General features: G+C 39.3%; 1 protein-coding gene across 1 annotated transcript; it reads left to right on the top strand.

Moving 5' to 3' along the window:
* Positions 1 to 824: 824 nt before the first annotated feature.
* On the top strand, positions 825 to 21,405 carry wdr35 (WD repeat domain 35). Its single transcript, XM_038285167.1, has 28 exons — positions 825 to 1,187; positions 1,264 to 1,381; positions 3,015 to 3,086; positions 4,536 to 4,628; positions 4,709 to 4,837; positions 4,972 to 5,105; positions 5,321 to 5,486; positions 5,573 to 5,718; positions 5,826 to 5,951; positions 6,038 to 6,223; positions 6,336 to 6,371; positions 6,455 to 6,515; positions 8,307 to 8,451; positions 8,792 to 8,861; positions 9,095 to 9,148; positions 9,279 to 9,388; positions 9,479 to 9,695; positions 9,773 to 9,853; positions 10,091 to 10,227; positions 10,814 to 11,017; positions 11,094 to 11,240; positions 17,679 to 17,811; positions 17,908 to 18,018; positions 18,381 to 18,545; positions 18,959 to 19,099; positions 19,209 to 19,365; positions 20,576 to 20,816; positions 21,007 to 21,405. Exons 1-28 carry the CDS (start codon positions 1,164 to 1,166, stop codon positions 21,155 to 21,157), a joined length of 3,555 nt encoding a protein of 1,184 aa, XP_038141095.1. The 5' UTR covers positions 825 to 1,163; the 3' UTR covers positions 21,158 to 21,405.
* The last annotated feature ends 1,132 nt before the right edge of the window (positions 21,406 to 22,537 follow it).

The following is a 22,537-nucleotide window of genomic DNA, read 5'->3' as shown; positions in this document are numbered from 1 at the left end:
CCTATGGAAGTGGCCTGGACAGTTAAAGAGTCATTTTATACGTCTCCAGTCTGCCACATCGTCACATTTTACATCCAACGTGTCAGCAGATGAGGAGACATCCATGGCTCCAGCCTTATCAAAATATTAAACATTGTTCTCATTCCATTCCCAAATCTACAGAATGAAGATTATAACTGTATACAGCCAGACAGAGGAACTGTGTTAATTAAACATCCGTTCTGACGCGCAACAGGCAGCTAATATTAAGGTGTAATAAACTCACACATCATCAGTGATAATTATCCTAACGTCTATAGAGTTTAGTTGAAAGCTGATCCCATCCTTTGACACGACAGAAGCCTTCAGTCTTAAAAAGGTTGGTGACCCGGTTCTGGAGTTTTACTTCTAACTTTAAACAATTGAAATGGTGTAATTTATTTTTCTTTTCTTTTTTGCCAATCAAACTTTATAGTTTTGATCTGATGATAAAACTAGAAACAAAAATGCATTAAAAAATCCTCTTTGTTTTTTGTTTCCTGAAACGGAAAATAAAATTACAATAATTTTTCTAATTTTCCTTTTCACTTTTTGACAATGAAAAAGAAAAACGCTTTGAATTTCAATTTTCTTTTTTGCATTTTAAAACAAAAACAAATCGCCATTTTTTTATTTATCCCCGATATTTCTTTCTTTTATTTATTTATCGTTCTTTATCTGTTTTTTTTTTTTGTTTGTTTGTTTGTTTGTTTGTTTGTTTTTTAAGTAAAAATCAAATTAAATGGCATTTCAATGAGCTTGCCGCTGAAATATTACAAGACAAAACTACAACTACCAGAGGCACCAAGCACTTCCGGTTTACGGTTACCATGGAGACTCATGGAAGCTAAAGCCTTTGCAGTTCACCATTAAAAGAAGGAGAACTTGTTCTGTGAAACATTTAGATCGCTTCAGCCATCTTTATTCGCCTAATGGCGCCGATGGAGATTTAGAAACACAGGATTTAAAATATAGAAAAGTTTATTCTTTTGTTTTCAGGTCATCTTCGATAGCCGTGCTAAGCTAACGGTTTAGGCTAAGCTTTCAAAGCCACGCGACAAACGTTAGCTTGTTTTAAAGGGTTTTATTTCCTCTGATATCTTTGTTTATATGTTAGATGCGTCTTTATTTTTCTATAAATCACCATGTTCATCTACCTCAGCAAGAAGGTGAGCATTTCTGACCTTAACGAGTCGTTTCAATCCATGTTTGGGGGAAATAATGTGGGTTTTCCGTGTTGTTTAGATCGCTATTCCTAACAACATCCAGCTGAGATGCGTCTCCTGGAACAAACAGCAGGGATTCATCTCCTGTGGAGGAGAAGAAGGTCTGCTGAGGGTGTTAAAGCTGGAGACACAGACAGGCAAGCAGAAGTTTACATCCTGATTATTAAAACAATCCAATGCTGCTGTGTTTCTATGTACTGTTTTACCTGTTAATTATATCTATGGACCTATATCTATATCTATCATCTCAAGGGGCTGACCCTGAAATAAACAAGAATAAAAAGCTGGTTTTGTTTTTGTTTTCTAAGCTTTTCCTCCCATTTCTTAATAGAGTTGGAAAAATCACAGAAAAGTTGGGGCTTAAAATCAGAAAGGAAGAACATTTCTAACAATACGAAAGTATTTTAGGTTCAAAGATTATAAAGAAACAGTTATTTAGGAAATATCATAAACACCATGCTGTTGTCAAGCGGAGGAAAAGCTTTGCTTGAATTTTGTGCATTAAAAAGTTGATCTTCCTCGCCAGTTTACAGAAGATGATGTTTGCAACCTACAAATAAACAGAAGAAAAATACACATCATGAAGCTAAAGGAACCAACCAATTAAAATAGGGATAAAAATGTTTGGTCATAAATTATCCAAAGCTGTGAACATTTCTGGTCTGTGATATGAAAGGTAAACGTCTTAAACAACTGCAGTTCTATTAGATAATGAGGGTTAAAAAAAAGTGATAACCTTTTAAGACCCACATAGATCTACAGCTCTGATAGAAATATGTAAACTGGGCTCTCAGTCCTGCATTCCACCTGTCTGACCTCTAATATGTAAGAAAACCAAGTCAAGACATTTCAGCAGCAAGGCAGTTTAAATTGCTTTACATGATAAAAATATCCGAACAAATGTGCAGTAGAATCATTAAAACATCAAACTAATACACAGAAAAACATCAGAATCATAAAAATCATTAAAAACACAGATTGAAAGCCAAAGAGTTTGAAAATGAACAGAAATAACCTGAAAACACCCTACTTACTCTAAAAATATGTGGTAGCTGTATTAAGCGGAAGTTTATAGATGATACAGGACAGAATTTCACTTTATACAAAATGTAGAAAATACTGAGAAGGTATGAATACATTTACACTTTAAATATATCAAAAATAAAGTTGACATGATAGCCTCAGACCTCCTTTATAAACCTGTTGTAATGGTTGTAAGGATTAATGTGCTTTTTGCATCAGTGTATTTCCTGCCTCCTAAACTGTTACTAAACATTAGTGTGACTGAGATTAAAGGGCAGCTAAAACAAAAGGCATCACAGTTTGAAATAAATCTGCTGAAACTTTAACAGGTTTAGCTCGGGCCCCTCAGGGTACCGTCGCTATAAGCAGAGGTGGTACCACCAGGCCTGCAGCTGTGGCGTAGATGATGAACGCAGTAGAGAGCAGATCAGAAATGCTGTTTGAAAATAGCAGAATATCTATATTGAAAGGAGAGATTGATTGAATATAGTCAGTTGCAGATAATATATCCTCTAGTAATATAATAGAGCAGAATCCACCTTTACTGTCACATAAGTTCTCATGGATTTGAATTAAAGTGGTTTAAGAGTTACAACTTAGAGATTACATTTTGTAATCTTGTGATTATAGAAACAAAAGTGTATTGAATTCTTGAACCGCTGAAATATTTGCAAATTGCTTCGTTTTCCTAATGCTGTGCAACTCACAACAGAGAACTGATCAATTAATAAATGTTTTTCTGTTCAGATGACTCTAGACTGAAAGGTCTCGCTGCACCAAGCAACCTGTCCATGAATCAGACTTTAGAAGGACACAGCGGTGAGTGTTATCAGAGAACTGGATCATTAAATGAATGTGATGGAAAACAAAATAAATACTCCCTTACAAACATTTATAGGTTCATTTTTCCAGGTGTGGCTCTGTTAGAGTCTAGCCTCTTTCAAGACATTAAATCTAATATATCTCATAAAAGATGCTTTCTTTCATTCATTCAAGTTGTTTTTATACTTTCTGTTCTAATATTTTAGCTTTTCCCTGAATAGGAACGTTTTTCTGTGTTTATGTTTTGCTTCCTGATCCCTTTTGTTGTTGGTTGAGCATTTAGTATCGCATCATTTATTCTGTTGGATGTTAACTGATTACACTTAACAATTTCATATACGGAAAAATCACAGCACATTCATTCCTTTGATTTTATGAGAATTTGTGCTCAGAAGTGATTTGATGAATTAGCTGTGATTGAAAGATGTGGCGCTTAAAAAGTTCATCCATCTGTTTGGTCTAATTCGTATTTAAATAGGGACTAATCTCCATGTAACGCATAAAGGAAAAAACATTTTAAGGTTTAACAGAATTTATTCCAATCAAATATAACAGAGAAACTGATTATGAGCAAATCATCTGAGAAACTTTTCCTATACCTGAAGTTTAGTTCTCCTCCATCAGCTGAAGGAAAGAGACCAACTAACCGGGTTTTCACCCCCTTATATACTTTAACCGCACCTCCTTAGGCTCCATCAGCCCCCCCCCCCCCCCCCCCCCCCCCCACCCAGCCCCCCCCCCCCCCCCCCCCCCCCCCAATGGCAAGGACTGCAGCTTCCTGGTCTTCACCCCACCATCACATGATGTCTATATAAGCAAACAGAAAAACAGAGCAGCTTACGTCTAACAGTATAAAGCTCATCTCTAATACATCTGAGGATAAAAAGGTTTCTATTGGAGCTTCGCTTCTTTCAGCATCTTTGCTAAATCAGATCAATCTTTCTCTTTGGTTCAATCAATTAAATATATTTGGGATTCAATGTATAATTGTTTTATCTTGAATGTTTTGTTTATGTTTTTTAACCTCATACCCCCTGCATCCCCCAAACATATGAGGAGTCACATGGAGATCATTTGCGCTGCAATTAAAGATTATATTGCAAATCAATTAATCTGTCGATAAAATAATCGGATAGCCAAAGGCCCCTTAAAGAACATTTTTTACGAAATTAAAACAGGTGAAACCAAAACTTTTCCACTTGAGAAGTTCTGCATAGAGACTCTTGACAAACCTTTTTTTTTTATCTTAAATGCAAAATGTTTATATATTTTTTTTTTACAAACTTGGCATAATTGCTGCTCTAAGTGGCTCTGTCCACTAAAGGCGTGTTTTAGACTCTCCACACTTCAGTTAACATTTAATGGCTTACTAAATGATTTGATTATTTCAATAATCAATCAGATAAATAGTTTCAGCTTTAGAGATAATCTTCATTCTTCATCCAGGAGCCGTTCAGGTAGTGACCTGGAATGAACAGTATGAGAAACTGACAACCAGTGACCAGAATGGACTCATCATTGTGTGGATGCTGTACAAAGGTGAGGAAAGCAGCTAGTCTGAGGTCTAATCTAGCTTTGTAATGAAGTCATCATGTTTAGTTGAACATGTGTGTTCATAGGTGCGTGGTACGAGGAGATGATCAACAACAGGAACAAATCAGTGGTGAGGAGCATGAGCTGGAACGCTGATGGCCAGAAGATCTGCATTGTTTATGAAGATGGAGCCGTCATCGTTGGATCAGTAGACGGTACAGTTACCTTTAGAGAGAACAGCATTAGAGCTGTCAGAGCCACCTTTTATAATTGATTTTCATTAATTAATGATATTTTTTTATTAATGGAAACCAACATGTTCGGCACTAATCTTTCACTGTGTTTGCAGGCAACCGAATTTGGGGGAAGGAGCTGAAGGGGAGTCAGCTCGCTCACGTTGCTTGGTCACCTGACAGTAAAATCCTTCTGTTTGGCATGGCCAACGGCGAAGTTCACATTTATGACAATCAAGGAAACTTTATAGTGAGTGTTTCATGAAATCAGGCCCCTCTGAACTCAACAACCTTCAGGTTTTTATGTTGTCATGAAAAAACTTCAATAAATAACATCTGTTACTATCTTTTAAATGACATGTGACATTTTGAAATGTTTTTCATTATAAACCTGCTGATTAGATTCATAGTGAACCTTTTGTTCGCTGGAAATGTCTCTAAATGTTTGCATGCTGTGACCTTCAGGTGAAAATGACCATCAGCTGTCTCAGCGGGGCAACCGGAGCTGTGAGCATCGCTGGAATCCACTGGTATGCAGGAGCCGGGGGTTACGTGGAGCCAGACTGTCCGTGCCTCGCCATCTGTTTCGACAACGGATGCTGTCAGATCATGCGCTACGAGAACGATGAGCGTGAGCAACGGAAAACCGCTTCATTTCCGTCATTACTTGGTTTACGATGAAAAGCAGCCAGCTGACTCTGCGTAATCTTCCTGCAGAGCCGGTGTACTTTGACACGCTGATGAATGTGATCAGCATCCAGTGGAACCACTGCGGCAGCGTGCTGGCGGTGGCAGGTTCCCTCAGAGCTGCAAATATGGAGAAAGAACTCAACGTGGTTCAGTTCTACACACCCTTTGGTGAGGTGAGTTTTTTAAGGATGTTTTCATTACTTCAATTTACAGTCAGCAGTATTATCATTCAAAAAACACATTTATTTGCACACTGTCTTTGGTGGTTGCTTGTTTGCAGCATCTTAGGACTCTGAAAGTCCCTGGGAAGCACATGTCTGGGATCTCATGGGAGGGTGGAGGCCTGCGAATCGCCCTGGCTGTGGACTCTTACATCTACTTTGCCAACATAAGACCAGATTATAAAGTAAAAACAGATGCTTTAATTATACTGCCAGATGTTTTTGGTTCCATCTCTAGTTATTTTTAAGACTTGTCCTTGTGTCCCACCAGTGGGGCTACTGCTGTAGCACGGTGGTGTATGCCTACACAAAGCCAGAGCAGCAGGAGTACTGTGTCGTTTTCTGGGACACCAAAAACAATGAGAAGTTTGTAAAAAATGTCAAGAGCTTGATGTCTATCACTACCTGTGGAGACTTCTGCATCCTGGCCAGCAAGGCAGATGAAATGCAGCCTCAGGTAATAAAGAAATAAGATATTAGCTTTACTAATGCTTTATAAGCCCATTCAGCTTCACTGAACTATTTAATGTTAAGAAATTGAAACAGAATCTTTTTTTTATGATATACAGGATGATCTGGGGTTTGAAACTAGGGGACCTGCGAGGGTAATGCTAAATTTTAAAATCTGCCAAATAATTGTGTTTTCTTGGTATAAAATTCCTAAATTGACCTTCTGTGTATTTTACAGTTTATCCTGATGCTCTGCAATTCCATTGGCACTCCTCTGGACTCCAAATACATTGATATTGGTTAGTTATGATCATTTTCCCCAGTATGAAAAAATGTGCTTTGCAAATGCATGACTGAAAAATTAAAAATAAAAATTAGGAATATTTTGAAATTAGATCTTAATTATAATAAAAATATGTTGCTGAATATCCTCAGTGATAAGGAAAAGATCGTGTATTAGAAGCATAGCAGGGAATCTCTGAGCTCCTGGAGAGTCTGAGTGAAACCTGGTGGCATCAGATGGACAGAGACGCTTTGTCCAAAAGGTCCTATTGGATTCTGGTCACAGGACAGGGTTTCCACACGTCATTAAAAATCATCAAATTATGATTCATTTAAATTAATTAGCATTAAAATCATTAAATGTGATTATAGTGGCATTTAAAATGCTTTATTTTAAAAAAAAAAAGTTTATACAAACAATTTCGTCAGATATATCAGATATTCGTGTGTTTGCGTGGAAAAGAAGCTCGAGGCGGAGAAAAAGCTAGAGATTGGGAAAAATGCAAATTTCAACAAAAGTGGCTGGAAAACGAGGAATTCGGGACACGGCTGCATCCTGTCGACGGTAGAGATTACCAAGGATTTGGCTGTGTTTTATATATATATGTGTGTGTGTGTGTGTGTGTGTGTGTGTGTGTGTGTGTGTGTGTGTGTGTGTGTGTGTGTGTGTGTGTGTGTGTGTGTGTGTGTGTGTGTGAGAATCATGGGTACAATTGGTAGGATTAAAATTATTTCTAAGAGCATTAAAAATCGTTAACTTAAAGTTAGTCATTCCTGTATAAACCCTGCAGGAACCTGAAGGTTAGTCAGTGTTATCAGTTCCTTTATGTTCCAGGGACACGCTGAACTCAGGCCAAATATTACCATGAAATCTCACAAATATAGACCTTTTCTTTTTAGATTTGTTTTGCTAGCTCTTCGTTATGAGATAGAAGGAAAAGGATATATGGTGTCCAGATTGTTTTACAGAATGAATGGGCTGCTAATCATCTGTATCCTGTTCCCTTCATTGGACACCTAGAACCCCATTTTGTTTCACTATCAGTAAAAGTCAGTGATTTCCCATCAAGAGGCTAAAGTTACAGCCTGATCTGCTAAATAGGTTATGTTCAGTTAGATGTCTACCTGCCAGTTTAGCCACAGATTCCAATAAAGAATTGGTCTGGACTTTAACTGGGACAGTTTGATGCTACATCTACTGGAAGGTGAAACTAGACTCGTGGGTTTCTTTCATCTTCTTCCTTTCCTCTTACCATTCTTCCATAAATCTCAGGATGACTGCTCTCTTCCCATTTTTAAATGATGGAATAAACATTCATCTATGAAGATGGCATTCTGATTGAAACCTCTCCATGTGTCTGATGTAGTCCATGGTTTTACTGATGCTGTTTGTCCACATGTTCTCTAACAAAGCTGAGTTCTTATACTGAGATCAATCAAACAGAAATGGCCTTCATTGGGGATTTGATTGTGATTGATTTTACTTTCTGTTATCATCCTCCTTGCAATTGTTCATTTAATAAAATCCCCATAAAACACATTTTATATACCTGAATATGGAAGAAAAAAAATCGAGAGGCATTAGTTCTTATCCATGGCAACGCAGCCCTCTGTACTGATGTGTTTGATTAACATCATCCATAATTTAGTAGCTCAGATTAAAGGGCATAAAACTTGTATTGATCCTGTGCTCTTTATCTATAATTCAAGCTATTTAGACACATAATGTGGAAAAGAATATGTAACATTTACCACAAATAAATGTCTTTCCAAGCTGCATACAGACGTTGTTCTCTCTCTCTGGTTAGATCCGCTGTTTGTTACCATGACGAGGACACACGTCATCGCTGCATCCAAAGAGGCCTTCTATTTGTGGCAGTACAGAGTGGCAAAGAAGCTGACTGCCCTGGAGATCAACCAGGTGACCAGAACCAGGAAGGGCGGCAGGGAGAGGTGAGCCCAGACACGTCTGTAGCATTTACACCCATGAGCTGTTTTCATAAAACCCACCTGAGGATTCAAACAAACGTAGCACTGAAGAGTAGAGTCACAGCAGTGTTACATTCTGCTTTACTGGCTCATCATTACAGTGTAAAGAGTTGGCCCCTGAGTGCAATGAAAAGGATTCATTCATTCAGGAAATGCCACTCAGGGTCCAGACAGTATGGGTGTGTTTCAATGCTCTGCCAGTACTGGCAGCACAGCGGCACCGAAGATCACACCCGCTGAACCACAGATGCTTGTCTGTTGTTTTTTCCTTCTCTCTCATGTGCCCAGTTTCCTCTCTCTGCAGGTTCTATCACATAGACAGCAGTCCATCCGGAGCCAGCGATGAGGGCTCCGATTACTCTAAAGCCTTCGCAGTAAGATATAGAAGCTTGTCCTCCTGTAATTGAAAAACTTTGAATAGAAGTTTCAGTTCCTCAGAGTACTTACATTATACAAAAAGGATTTCAAAATAAAAGCTTCCCTTATATGTCAAGATGCCAGAAAGAAATTAAAGGGATTTTAATTATGTAGTTAGCATGGTAGGGCAAATAAGAAAGATATAACTGCGAAGTAGGAGGTATTTTACTTTTCTTTTGCGTTTTTACAGACAACTCGAGATCCTATCTGCTGCATTACAGCAACAGATGAAGCTCTGGTGGTGGTGGGTACCTTTCTAAATAAGACCTCATCACTCCATTTAACTTGCTAGAGTGCCGTGCTGTTGGTTTACTTGTTTTTTCTCTGATTTACGTTGATAAACGGCATCTTTAAGGCAGCGTTTGTGGTTACAGGCTCGTGAGTGCGGCATCATCCACAAATACAGCCTTCCAAATGTCACCCTCATCCAGAAGTATTCCTCGAACAACCGAGCCCATTATCTGTCTATAAACTGTAACTCCAGGTAGTGACTGGCCTTTATGTGTTTTTATGACCATGTCAGAGAAATGTTGCATTTCGGATTAAAATTCCCATTATTCATGATCTTCTTCAGTCGCCTGGCCATCATTGACATCTCAGGCTTGCTGACTCTGTTGGAATTGGAAGTTCGTTCTGCAACAGATGAAGAGACAGGAAACAAAGCAGCAGGAGATCTGTCCAAGTTTGAGCGTAAAGATGTCTGGGACATGAAGTGGGCAAATGACAATCCAGATTTGTTTGCTACGATGGAGAAGACCAGGATGTATGTGTTCAGGAACCTTGATCCAGAGGTGAGTTTTCAGGAGTGATCTGAGCGCTGATGAAGGATACGCCTGTGTGATTCCTTCTCTTGATCTGTATTAAACAGGAACCCATTCAAACATCTGGATACATCTGCAACTTTGAGGATTTGGAAATCAAATCGGTTTTACTCGATGAAATTATGAAGGTAAACCTTCAAGATTGTGATGGTTTAAAATCCACTTTTAATTCTTTTAAAGTTTGATGGCATATATTAACTTCAGTTGAGGTCATATGTTTATTTTCTTCTTATTTGTGTGAATTTAAGTATAATGATTATAAAAACACATTCCTTTCCAAACAATTTAACACTTAAATTAAAACTCTGGAACATTAAAGTTCCCATCCATCCAGCTTGATGAGGTCATCAGATGTTTCTCTGCAGGATCCAGAGCGGCCAAACAAAGACAACCTCATCAATTTTGAAATCCGCTCCCTGAGAGACAGCCGAGCTCTTATTGAGAAAGTGGGCATTAAAGACGCTTCGCAGTTCATCAAGGACAATCCTCACCCAAGACTCTGGTAAGTTCCTTTTACCATGGAGGCAGGGTTTCAGAGCAGATAACAAGTACAAATAGATTTTTTTGGGGGGGCAGAGAAGTAGATGAACGCTTGAATCTGGGTTCTGTACAGAGAAAAGATTGTCTAGCATTAATGTAAACAGAAAAATCCTGATCATACTAAGCCTTTTAACGTTCCTTTACCTTTCCAAAAGAAAGTTCTGGCTCCCATCTACAAACAGGGATATGTTAGCATAGAATGACCATGAAGACTATCAGAGATTTCTCCCAGTGTGATCTCTGGCCTAGGTGTCAGTTCTTACAGGATCCCTCAAAACTTGGCTTTAACAACAAAACCGATCTTTCAAATTTATCAGTCCATATCTGTAATTTAATAGCAAAAAGCTTCATCATCAGCTAGTGGGTTATTCCATCAAAGAGTCATTTCACAAAGTTTTGATTCCTTTTAACTTGGACTCAAACTTTATGATGTGATTTGTTGGTGCAATTTGGATAAATGATGAGGAAACAGAATTGAATCTGATTCCAAACGCTTCATGTCATTCAGCCATGATCTTTGATAATCTGTTTCACTGTGAACGCTGCAGGCACCTGCTGGCTGAGGCAGCCCTACAGAAACTGGATCTGAAGACGGCCGAGGAGGCTTTCGTCCGCTGCAAAGACTATCCGGGTATTCAGTTTGTCAAGCGTCTGGCCAACCTGCAGAGCGAGCCCATGAAGCAAGCCGATGTGGCAGCTTACTTTGGCAAATTTGAGGAAGCTGAAAGCATGTATCTGCAGATGGATAGAAGGTAGAAATGATTGACTTTCTCTCAGTCTCTTAGGGTTTGGATGGTAATTGATTGGTGATTGTGGCTGTCTCTAAAGGGACCTCGCCATTAATCTAAGGATCAAGCTAGGAGACTGGTTTAAGGTTCAGCAGCTACTTAAAAGTGGTTCTGGGGACTGTGATGATGCTCTGCTCCAACAGGCCTATAACGGAATCGGAGACTACTACGCTGACAGACAGAAGTGGTAATTATTTTCAGACATGATCATTCTCTGTTTGCTGTATTTCTATTTGTTACATAGAAGCAATTACTAAAAGCCTTCTACAGTGAAAATTTACCTCCAAACCTCTTTAATTTTAAATCAGTTGTGTTAAGGCATGTGGGTAATTTGATTGTATTGATTTTCATGTTCAAAAACTTAGGAATACATTTAAAAAACTTTTGACCTATTAAGCAAAGAGTAATAGCACCATCATCTGAATCCAAAACCTGAGACAGATACAGTCAAGGTGTAGATTTGTGGATTTTTTCACTATAGGTGTGGCAGTCAGCAGACCTATTGTCTAGGTTCAGTAGATAGAAGGTCACCAAACCTTAATGAACTCTCATTCCTAAAACACTCCAATTCTGGTAGCATGTAGACAGATGTTGACTCAGTGCAGACCAGCATTATTACCAGTGTTGTACTGATACCAGTATGGGGCGGGGCCCCGATCCAGCACTAAAATGGTGGAATCGGCATCAGTGAGTACCAACCAATAGGGCATCGATACCATTTTGAGAGCCAAAAGTTTCTTCAACTGTTGTCCCCCATTCCAGGTAGGCAATAAAAAGTTCTACTGGATTCACTTTGTTTTAGTCTTTTTCCTGCTTCACAAAGGAAGGCAGCAGCTTGACATGAAGCCATGATGGTGATTATTTTACATCCCAGTAGTCTGCAGTTGTTCATAGATACACAGAGATCAATTTCACACAGCTGGTATCGGCCGATACTGCACTGCCAGGTATCGGGGCCAAAAAATGGCATCGGTGCAACACTGATTTTTACCCAGATTTTTACTGACAATTACAATATATCTAACTAACTAAGCACACACTATACCAGGTTACATTAGTGAGCCATGAAGCGATTTTGCCAAACTCACTGTTTTGCTAATAATCAGTCCGTATTATTCTCATATCCAAATTAAAGTGGTGTCCCGGTCAAAACCTTCCTCCAAGTACAGATTAGTTCCCCACAAAATTCTTATTTGATGCTAAATATTCAAGCTAATGCTTTAGGTCTGGTGATGAAAGATAAGTTTAAAAATGCTGATATACAACAACACAGTGACTAAACTCAGTCTGTCCTCTATTCATTTTAGAAAGAACAAAAAACAGCATGATGCTAACAGCTAATTGTCACTGTTTGACATGCTGCAGGGGTTTTTTCAAAGATGGTATTTCAATTCAATTCAATTCAGTTTATTTATATAGCGCCAAATTCACAACACATGTCATCTCAAGGCACTTTACAGTTCAACCAGATCAAATTGATACAAAGTTTTCTATCTAAGGAAAACCAGTTGATTGCATTGACTCATTGACTCAAATACAATCCCCCACACTAAGCATGCTTGTAGCGACAGTGGAGAGGAAAAACTCCCTTTTAACAGGAAGAAACCTCCAGCAGAACCAGGCTCAGTGTGAGCGGCCATCTGCCGAGGCCGACTGGGGTTCAAGGAGACAGAAGCAGAGATACAAAAAGCAGCTGTAAAAGGCGGCCCCGTCCAGGAAACACACAGCCAGGCAGACGAGCTCCAAGGCAGCTCCCATGCCAGAGGACGAAGAAAGCACATCCACTCAGTCACGGTCAGAGAAACAGGACCACACTGGAAAACAGGCCGATCTCCAACATCTATAAACAAGGGTGTTGATAGAAGCAGCACAGCTGATGTTTCTTTCCAGGATGACGTCACAGCCAAACAGGAACAGACGAGGCAAAGCTACTCTGAGGAAAAGCAGAGAGAGCAGAAGGTTAGAGATTGAACTAACAGATTCTGCAGAATAGGAGAACAGAGAGAGAATGAAGCAGAATGATGAAATGGGGGTCCCTATGTCCTCCAAAAGTCTAAGCCTATAGCAGCATAACTATAGAGATAGCTCAGGATAACCTGAGCCACTCTAACTATAAGCTTTATCAAAAAGGAAAGTTTTAAGCCTAGCCTTAAAAGTAGACAGGGTGTCTGCCTCACGGACTAAAACTGGTAGTTGGTTCCACAGGAGAGGAGCCTGATAACTAAAAGATCTGCCTCCCATTCTACTTTTAGAAATTCTAGGAACCACTAGTAAACCTGCAGATTGAGAGCGAAGTGCTCTGTTAGGAACATAAGGAACAATCAGATCTCTGATATAAGATGGAGCTTGGCCATTTAAGGCTTTATATGTGAGAAGGAGGATTTTAAATTCTATTCTTGATTTAACAGGAAGCCAATGAAGAGAAGCCAGGATAGGCGAGATATGATCTCTCTTTTTAATTTTCATTAGAACTCTGGCTGCAGCATTTTGGATCAGCTGAAGGCTTTTAACTACAGTTTGTGGACTTCCTGATAGTAAAGAATTACAATAGTCCAGCCTTGAAGTAACAAATGCATGGACTAGTTTCTCAGCATCACCCCTGGACAGGATATTTCTAATTTTTGCAATGTTCCTCAGATGAAAGAAGGAAATTCTAGAAACCTCCTTGATATGGGACCTAAATGACAGGTCCTGATCAAAAACAACACCAAGATTTTTTACTTTATTATCTGAAATCAGTTTAATCCCATCCAAATGAAGTGACTGGCTAATCAGTTTCTTTTTCAGAGACTCTGGTCCAAAGACTATAACTTCTGTTTTGTCTGCATTCAGAAGCAGAAAGTTAAGAGTCATCCAGGTTTTTATGTCTTCAAGACATGCCTGTAATCTATGTAATGGGTTAGCTTCATCTGGATTTATAGACAGATATAGCTGGGTATCATCAGCATAACAGTGGAAATTAATCCCATGCTGTCTAATAATTCTACCAATTGGGAGCATGTATAAAGTAAAGAGAATTGGTCCTAGCACTGATCCCTGTGGTACTCCACAGGTAACCTTTGAGCGTGTTGAAGATCTATCATTAACATGAACAAACTGAATTCGATCAGATAGATAAGATTTAAACCAGTCTAGTGCTGTTCCTTTAATTCCAACAAAATATTCAAGTCTTTCTAAAAGAATATTATGGTCAACTGTATCAAATGCAGCACTAAGATCCAACAGGACGAGCACAGATACAAGTCCATTATCTGAGGCCATGAGAATATCATTAGTGACTTTCACCAGAGCTGTTTCAGTGCTATGATGAGCTCTAAAGCCAGACTGAAACTCTTCAAAAAGTTCATTATGGTGGAAGTGATCGCAAACTTGTTTGGCAACTACTTTCTCAAGAATTTTGGATAAGAAAGGAAGATTGGATATAGGTCTATAATTGACCAAGTCATCTGGGTCAAGAGACGGTTTCTTAAGCAGAGGTTTAATTACAGCAACCTTAAAAGCTTTAGGTACATATCCCTGTAACAGAGATAGATTAATCACATCTAAAATGGAGGAGGAGATCAAAGGGAATACCTCCTTAAATAACCTGGTTGGAACTGGATCTAACATACAAGTTGAAGGCTTAGATGAAGACAATAATTTTGCTAATTCAGAGAGTTCAACTGGATCAAAGCAGTCTAAACCCAGTTCAGATTCCATGACTACCTCAGGTACAATCGCGGATAGAGGAGTGCTTATGATCTTATTTTTAATAAGATCAATCTTATTTATAAAGAATCCCATAAAGTCATTGCTGCTAAGAGCAGGTGGAATGGACGGTTCAACAGAGCTATGGCTCTGGGTGAGTTTGGCAACTGTATTAAAAAGAAATCTAGGATTATTCTTATTCTCCTCTATTAATGAGGAGAAGTATGCTGCTCTTGCTTTACAAAGGGTCCTCTTATACAGCAGTAAACCATTTTTCCAGACTAGGAAGGACTCTCGCAGGCCTGTGGAGCGATATTTTCTCTCCAGTTTCCTAGCATTTTGCTTCAAAGTACGCAGCTCTGCATTAAACCAAGGAGCAAGCTTTCTATTTTTAACGGTTTTCATTTTCAAAGGAGCTGCGTTGTCTAAGGCAATACGCAGAGAACTAGCAACCCCATCAACAAAATCATCAACCTGTGAAGGGGAATAAGCTAAACTTTTGCACTCTGCAGCACTGCTCAGTGACACAGAGGAGAGAGAAAGTGAAGCAGATTCTTTAAAATTTATAACTGCACTATCTGATAAAGATCTACTAAAATTGAACCTTCTTTTGGGGGAGGAGAACTCTGTTAAAGTAATCCTGAAGGTTATTAGAAAGTGGTCAGAGAGGACAGGGTTGTGAGGAAATACTGTTATTTCTTCACATTCTATGCCGTATGTCAGCACAAGATCCAAAGTATGAAGATGAGAATGCGTGGGACTATTCACATTTTGAACAAAGCCAATAGTGTCTAAGATAGCATTAAAGGCTGCTCTTAAGCTATCGCCTTCAATGTCAGCATGGATGTTAAAATCTCCCACTATGATGACCCTGTCAGTATTTAATACCAAATCAGAAAGGAACTCTGAAAACTCATCTAAAAATTCAGAGTAAGGACCTGGTGGACGATACAAAGTTACAAAAAGAAGAGGTTTTCTTGCCTTGAAATTTGGATCAGGGAAATTAAGGGTTAAATGTTCAAAAGAGTTGTAGGTATTAACTGTTTTGGGAGTAATCAGTAAGTCAGACTGGAAGATTGTTGCTACTCCTCCTCCTCGCCCAGAACTTCTGGGGATGTGAAAATTTAAATAGCTTGAAGGAGTTGCCTCATTTATGCTCACATAATCCTCTTGCTGCAGCCAGGTTTCTGTAAGGCAAAACAAGTCAATGTGATTATCACAAATCAAGTCATTAACTAGTAGACTTTTAGAGGAAAGCGATCTTATGTTAAACAGACCGCATTTAATTGTTTTAACTTTTTCCCCAATTTGAGTTATTTTGATTTTAATTAGATTATCATGATTTACTCCTTTGGGAATCTTTGCTAATTTATTAGATTTTGGTCGTGGGCAAGACACTGTCTGGATGGAGTAAAGAGTGGGTAACAGTAGAGAAGCTGCAGAGATGTGTGTTAAACTACAACTCTGCTTCCTGGTCTGCACCCTGGGTGGTCAGGGTTTTGGAGGACTAATAAATGTGGCCAGATTCCTAGAAAGAAGAGCTGCACCATCCAAAGTGGGATGGATGCCGTCTCTCCGAATCAGACCAGGCTTTCCCCAAAAGGATTGCCAATTATTAATGTAGCCCACGTTGTTTTCAGGGCACCACCTAGACAACCAGCGGTTGAATGACGACATGCGGCTAAACATGTCATCACTGGTCAGATCAGGGAGGGGACCAGAGAAAATTACGGAGTCCGACATTTTTTTGGCAAACTTACACACCGAAGCAACACTAATTTTAGTGACCTCCGATCGGCGTAACCGGGTGTCATTACCACCAGCGTGAATAACAATCTTACTGTATTTAACCTTATCCTTAGCCAGTAGTTTCAGGTAGGATTTGATGTCGCCCGTTCTGGCCCCCGGCAAACATTTGACTATGGTCCCTGGTGTCTCTAATGCCACGTTTCTGACTATGGAGCTGCCAATCACCAGAGTGGGCTTCTCAGTGGGTGTGTCACTGAGTGGGGAAAACCGGTTAGAAACGTGAACGGGTTGGTGGTGACCAGTGGGCAGAGATCCACGACTACGCTTTCTGCGTACAGTTACCCAATCGCCTGGCTGCTCAGGCACTTTTGGAGGACAGCTACGTGGGGGGCCTACTTTAACTCCTGGATGTTCAACAGCCTGAAGCCTGGATTCTAACTCTGACACCCTCGCCTCCAAAGCTACAAAAATACTACACTTATTACACATCCCATTATCACTAAAGGAGGCAGAGGAATAACTGAACATCTGACACAGAGAGCAGGAGAGAGGAGAGGAAGAAGGAAGAGTTGGAAAAGATCATGAATAAAATCAGAGGACATCAGTTGATGCACTGGAAGAATTATTTCCTCCACTGAAAACCATTATTTCTGTAAACAACTATATTGTTTCAATGGTCAGGCTGTTGACTCCCCACCCAACCAATTCCTTGCACTGTTATGAAATACAAGATGTGTCATAATCTGGGGTTAGAAAGTGTTTTCAGCAGAAGGAATGTTTTTAGTGGATGAGGAAAACGGGAACCTTTTTCACTTCCCCAGAGCTAATCCCCCCCCCCTGGTCTCTGGTTCTCAAATATAAGATGAAACCTTTCGAGACTCTATGTTGTAGTCAAGTCCTAACAAACACACCTTTCGTTCGAAGTTTTGTGGTTTCACAGATCACCAGTTGCTCCAAAAAGTTTCCCTTTTTTTGGTTGTTTTTATTATTATATAATTAGATTCAAATACATCAGTGATGCTTAATTGAATTCAAAGATATTTTGTCAAAGAAAACTTTTAAAGAAATGGGGAAGACAGGTTGATTCTGAGAATGGACAGCTGCAGATGAGAGGAGGCCAACAGTTTACCCTGTTTTTGGAGGAAATGTTCATGTTCATTGTTCTCACCTTTAAACATCCTCCTTTAAGGGGGGAAGCAGTTCGATCCTACCGCATGGGCCGAAACCAGGAAAGGTTAGCAGACTGCTACTACAGGCTGGAAGACTATGACAGCCTTGAGCAGCTAGCCGCGGATCTCCCTGAAAATCACAAACTGTTAGCAGTACGTCACAGAGAGACACCCGTTCTTTATGACATTTACTGGCGTTTAGCAGAATTGCTCAATTGATGCAGCTCTGCTTTTACTGCCCATCTGTAGGAAATCGGACAGATGTTTGTCACCGTGGGAATGTGTGAGCAGGCTGTGAAGGCCTACCTTAAATGCAACCAGCCAAAAGCAGCAGTGGACAAATGCGTCCATCTGAACCAGGTGAGAAGTGGAGAGACAAACTTTGGCGCCGCAGTTTCTGAGTGACGCATGGATCCTACATCAGCAGCCAGCCTGGCTGCTCCTGCCCACCCAGCCTCTGGGTTTTAGCTCTGCAGTGTGAACGTCTATGTTTTTCTCACAATGTTAAACAAACTAGTCTTTTGTTGCCATCAACATGATCTCAACTCTCTCCTAGTAACCGTCATGCTGCCCCACTTTTATAGAGCTCAAGCTTTTTCATTCAATTCTTGTAATTATAAGTAGGCTTTAAAGAAGTGTTTATTTTTACAATTAATGTCTTTGATTATAGAATTGAATTACAATCAAAAGCTCTTCCTCTTTATTGAATGTTTTTTTGTTAGTGGAACAAAGCCGTGGAACTGGCGAGGGCCCACAACATGAAGGAGATCAAATCAATTCTTTCCAAACGCGCCTCTCATCTTCTAGAGGAAAATAAAACTCTGGAAGCAGTGGAACTTTACCGGAAGGCTCACCACTTCCTTGATGCAGCCAAACTCATGTTTAAGGTAAGCTTAAGATGTTATCTTCATCATTACAGCAAAAGGTTTGTTTGTTTTTTAAAGTTTTTGTTTTTTTACACATCAAATAATCTATCCTGTTTTATATATTCGGCTCCCCAGAGTTAAACTAAAATAAAAAGGCTGAAAGGATTTGGCCAAATGACACACTGGTCTGTTAAACAACGAATATTTATTTTTTGTTTCAACTCTTTTACTCTGTTTCAGCAGGATGATTCAGACTTTGCATGATTTTCTTTTTACATTGAATAAAACTGTTAAATTTATTTTTATTTGCTCCAGTCTGTCTGCAGTAACCTTTAAACGCAGCCTGAGCTTCTACACAGAACAAAAGACGTCATGTGACGTTTTTAAATCTCAAACCTTGAATATATGAGTGTGATAGCAGCTTCTGTTTGCAGATAGCCGACGAAGAGACGAAGAAAATGAGCCGACCTCTGAGGGTGAAGAAGCTGTACGTTTTGGCAGCTCTGCTTGTTGAGGATTATCACGATCAGGTGAAGGCGTCTCAGCAGTCCAAAGCCAAAGGGAAGAAATCTGAGGTGATTGACTGAACTTTATCTCAACATTTAGTTTTTCTTTAACATAATGTTTTGGACCATCGGTGAGCTTTTTCAGCCTACTCATCCATGCATGATTGTGTTTTCTTAGGCTACATTCACACTCACTGGCCTCCTGGAAGAAGATGCTTTATCCCCAGAGAGTCGCATCATTGACAGCGCCTGGCGAGGAGCCGAGGCGTATCACTTCTTCCTGCTCGCTCAGAGGCAGCTCCATGCCGGCTACGCAGAGAACGCCATGCGCACAGGTTCCAACAGTTTACAGTTATTACCACTTTTTGGGGGGGGGTGTGGAAATGTTAGCCATTAGCAATGGAAAAATTAGCAGAGATTTTATAGCCCACCTTTACTGTGGTGTTTCTAGCCTGACAGCCTTTACCCACTGTATGCTGGATTAACTGTTTTGGAAATGCAGAAATAATTTAATAGGTTGACAATATCAGGGAAAGACTGCATCAAAATATGTTTTCTGGTTTCTATTCTTATGTTATGATGTATAATATATCTATACGTGTTATAATAAAGACAGGATTCTCTAATTCTTCTAGGTTATAATAACATCCTTACATGTGTGATTCTTGTAAATAACATTTATATGTCTTATTTTAATGAATTGATACTTTAGAAGTAATAAATAAAATGATCACCTTTATTTGTGATTATTTAACACGATGAAGCAGGACAGCTTCTACAGACTGAGCGCTAGCTTTGGTTTTATTTGAGTCTTCCGCCACCTAGTGGTCAAAAACCACAGTAACCAAATCCCTGCATGTTTCCTCCTTCATCATAACTCAGCTGGTCTTAATCTTCCATGGTGTCTTATTTTCTGCCAATTTCAACAAACTGGATCTGATTAGATGACCTAAAGCAGGTAAATGGATCCAATAGGATTGACTGCAGGTGAGGTCAAAGACCTGCCTGACGGATCACAGCTTCAACTTCTCTAACAACCACTGCAGTCGACTGTTAGCTCCTCAAACTTCAGACCTCTGAATTTATTCCACCAACAGATATTTGAGTTTTAATTCAAATGAAGTTTTTTTTTCTCTAAACCACCTAAAGTATTTTTCTGATCATATTCTCAGAGAGCTAAAATTATAACTTTAGAGGGCGCTCAGTGAAATACTTTGAAAATAAAAATTTCAAGACAATAGTTTCATTGGAACCCAGAATAAAACCTTATTACCTTTGTAACATAAAAAAAAATTATATTTTGATGGCAAGAATTAATATCTATGTAATAACAAAAAACGCCAACCTGTCTGAATATATTCAGAAAAATAACAAAAGTTTTTCTATAAGATATCCATGAAAAGCACTCCGAGAAAGCAGGACTTTTTGGGGGTTTGATTTGTAAGGAAACACAGGAAGTGATCAAAAACAGTAACATTTCCTCTAAAGGGTTAATGATGACTGGTTTCTACCGGACTGAGTTCTGTGTGTTTTTCCGTCTCGCAGCGCTTCACCTTCGTGAGTACGAGGATGTCATCCCTGCAGTTGAGATCTACTCCCTGCTGGCTCTTTGCTCTGCAGCCAACCGGGCCTTTGGGACCTGCTCAAAGGCCTTCATCAAGCTGGAATCTCTGGACAGCCTGAGCCCTGAACAGCAGCAGCTCTATGAGGATCTGGCCCTGCAGATTTTCACTAAACACCCTCCAAAGGACAGCCGCATGATGGAGGCCACAAGATTATCAGAAGGGTGAGAGCGCCACAGTGATCCGATCAAACCCTGACTCTCAGTAAACCAGTGTTAGCAATAAACCTTCTGCATGAATCTCCACTGAGTTTATTTCTGAATGTTAACAATAAATCAGACCTTTTCTAGACTTTTATCTTCACTGCTGTGAATTTCCCGATATTCCTTTAGCCTGCTTTTCTTTTCTCCTTAGGTCTGAGGAGAAACTGCCCACTTGCATAGTAACGGGGCGTCCTATCCAGGAGTACCAGTTTTGGGTGTGCGGCGTGTGTAAACACTGCGCTCTGGAACATGAGATCAGGAAATACAGCTGCTGCCCGCTGTGCCACAGTACGGTAGCATGAAGAAGTTATTTCCTGTCAGGACTCTGATCCACGCAGCATAAAGGACGGTTTTAACTGATTTATTTTGTGCAAAGTGTTCATAAGATGGTAAAATATGACAAGCAGCTTAATTTATCTTAAAAGCAGGAAATTTAGTCTTTAGCTTAATTTACTTTATGTTTCTTTACAGTTAAATGTATTTTAACATCAAACATGCTTCAATGTAACTTTTTATCTGCTTTTATAATAAATAAATTGTTTTCAATGTTTTGGAGAGCTTCTTTTCCTTTGGAGGAAGAGCTTAAGTGTTTCCTTCCTCACGCTAATTCTGCTAAACCTTTATTTATCCATTTCCTCCGTTTCTGTGAGATTTGAACATAAATCTTACCGTCCAGGAGAGAAACGCAGATATCTTTCTCTTTTTATTTCATTCTCTGCAATTCCAACATCCTTCCAGAAAAAAAAGATCAACAGGTTCATCTCAAAAAGTTAGAATATAGTAAAAAAACTTTGATATTTTTGTTGATCATTTCATATAGATTCATTTCACATAGATTGAAACATTTCTGATGGTTATGGCTACAGATTATGAAAACCATCCTTTTCTCAGGATATTTAAAGCTACAGTGTGTAACTTTTAGCGACATCTAGCGGTCAGACTGCAGACCGCAGCAACATGAACATCTCCCCCCCACCGCTTCTCCCCCCCAACAGTACGGCGAGCGTTATGGGACAAAATGTCTTCCACGACGTCCACATCACCTACCTTCTCAAGTGATGAGGTTTGTTTACATAGATAATTTTACAGATAGTATTTCATTAGTCTGTGTAGGGTATAGATTTCATGTAGACTTTAGATAATAAATATACCCGTTATTTTTTCTACATCGTTGTGACGTTTTGGCGATCTCGCAATCGCTAGTTTGTTGGCTCTGCGACGCAAATATTAAGGTTAAGAGGCTGAGCTCATAGGTAATGATAAATAACATAGTTATGTATAATATATTACATTTCTGACTGTATATCCCTGTAATTATTACACACTGTAGCTTTAAATATATTGCAAAAAAACTAAGAAAAAGGCCAACAGGAAACTATGAGGTGGAGAAGAAAAAAATTACATCAAAAAACAGAATACAGGGTGAAAAATCAACTCAAGGTTTTTCACACTGCAGAAATATCCTTTGGTTTAGTAAAACAAAAGTTGAATTGTTTACCTGTAAGGAGGAGCTTACAATTCAGTTCAGTTCTGTTCAGTTTATTTCTATAGCTCCAATTCACATCATGTCATCTCAGGTCACATTCCAATTCACCAGATCATCCAGTCAGATTGATTCAAAGTTTTCTATCTAAGGAAAACCAGCTGATTGCATCGACTCATTGACTCTTCAGCAATCCCTC

The sequence above is a fragment of the Cyprinodon tularosa genome, unplaced genomic scaffold, assembly GCF_016077235.1.
Source record: "Cyprinodon tularosa strain WSP-4 unplaced genomic scaffold, ASM1607723v1 ctg207, whole genome shotgun sequence".
Taxonomy (NCBI): Eukaryota; Metazoa; Chordata; class Actinopteri; order Cyprinodontiformes; family Cyprinodontidae; genus Cyprinodon; species Cyprinodon tularosa.
This window is presented reverse-complemented; position numbering and strand designations above follow the sequence as displayed.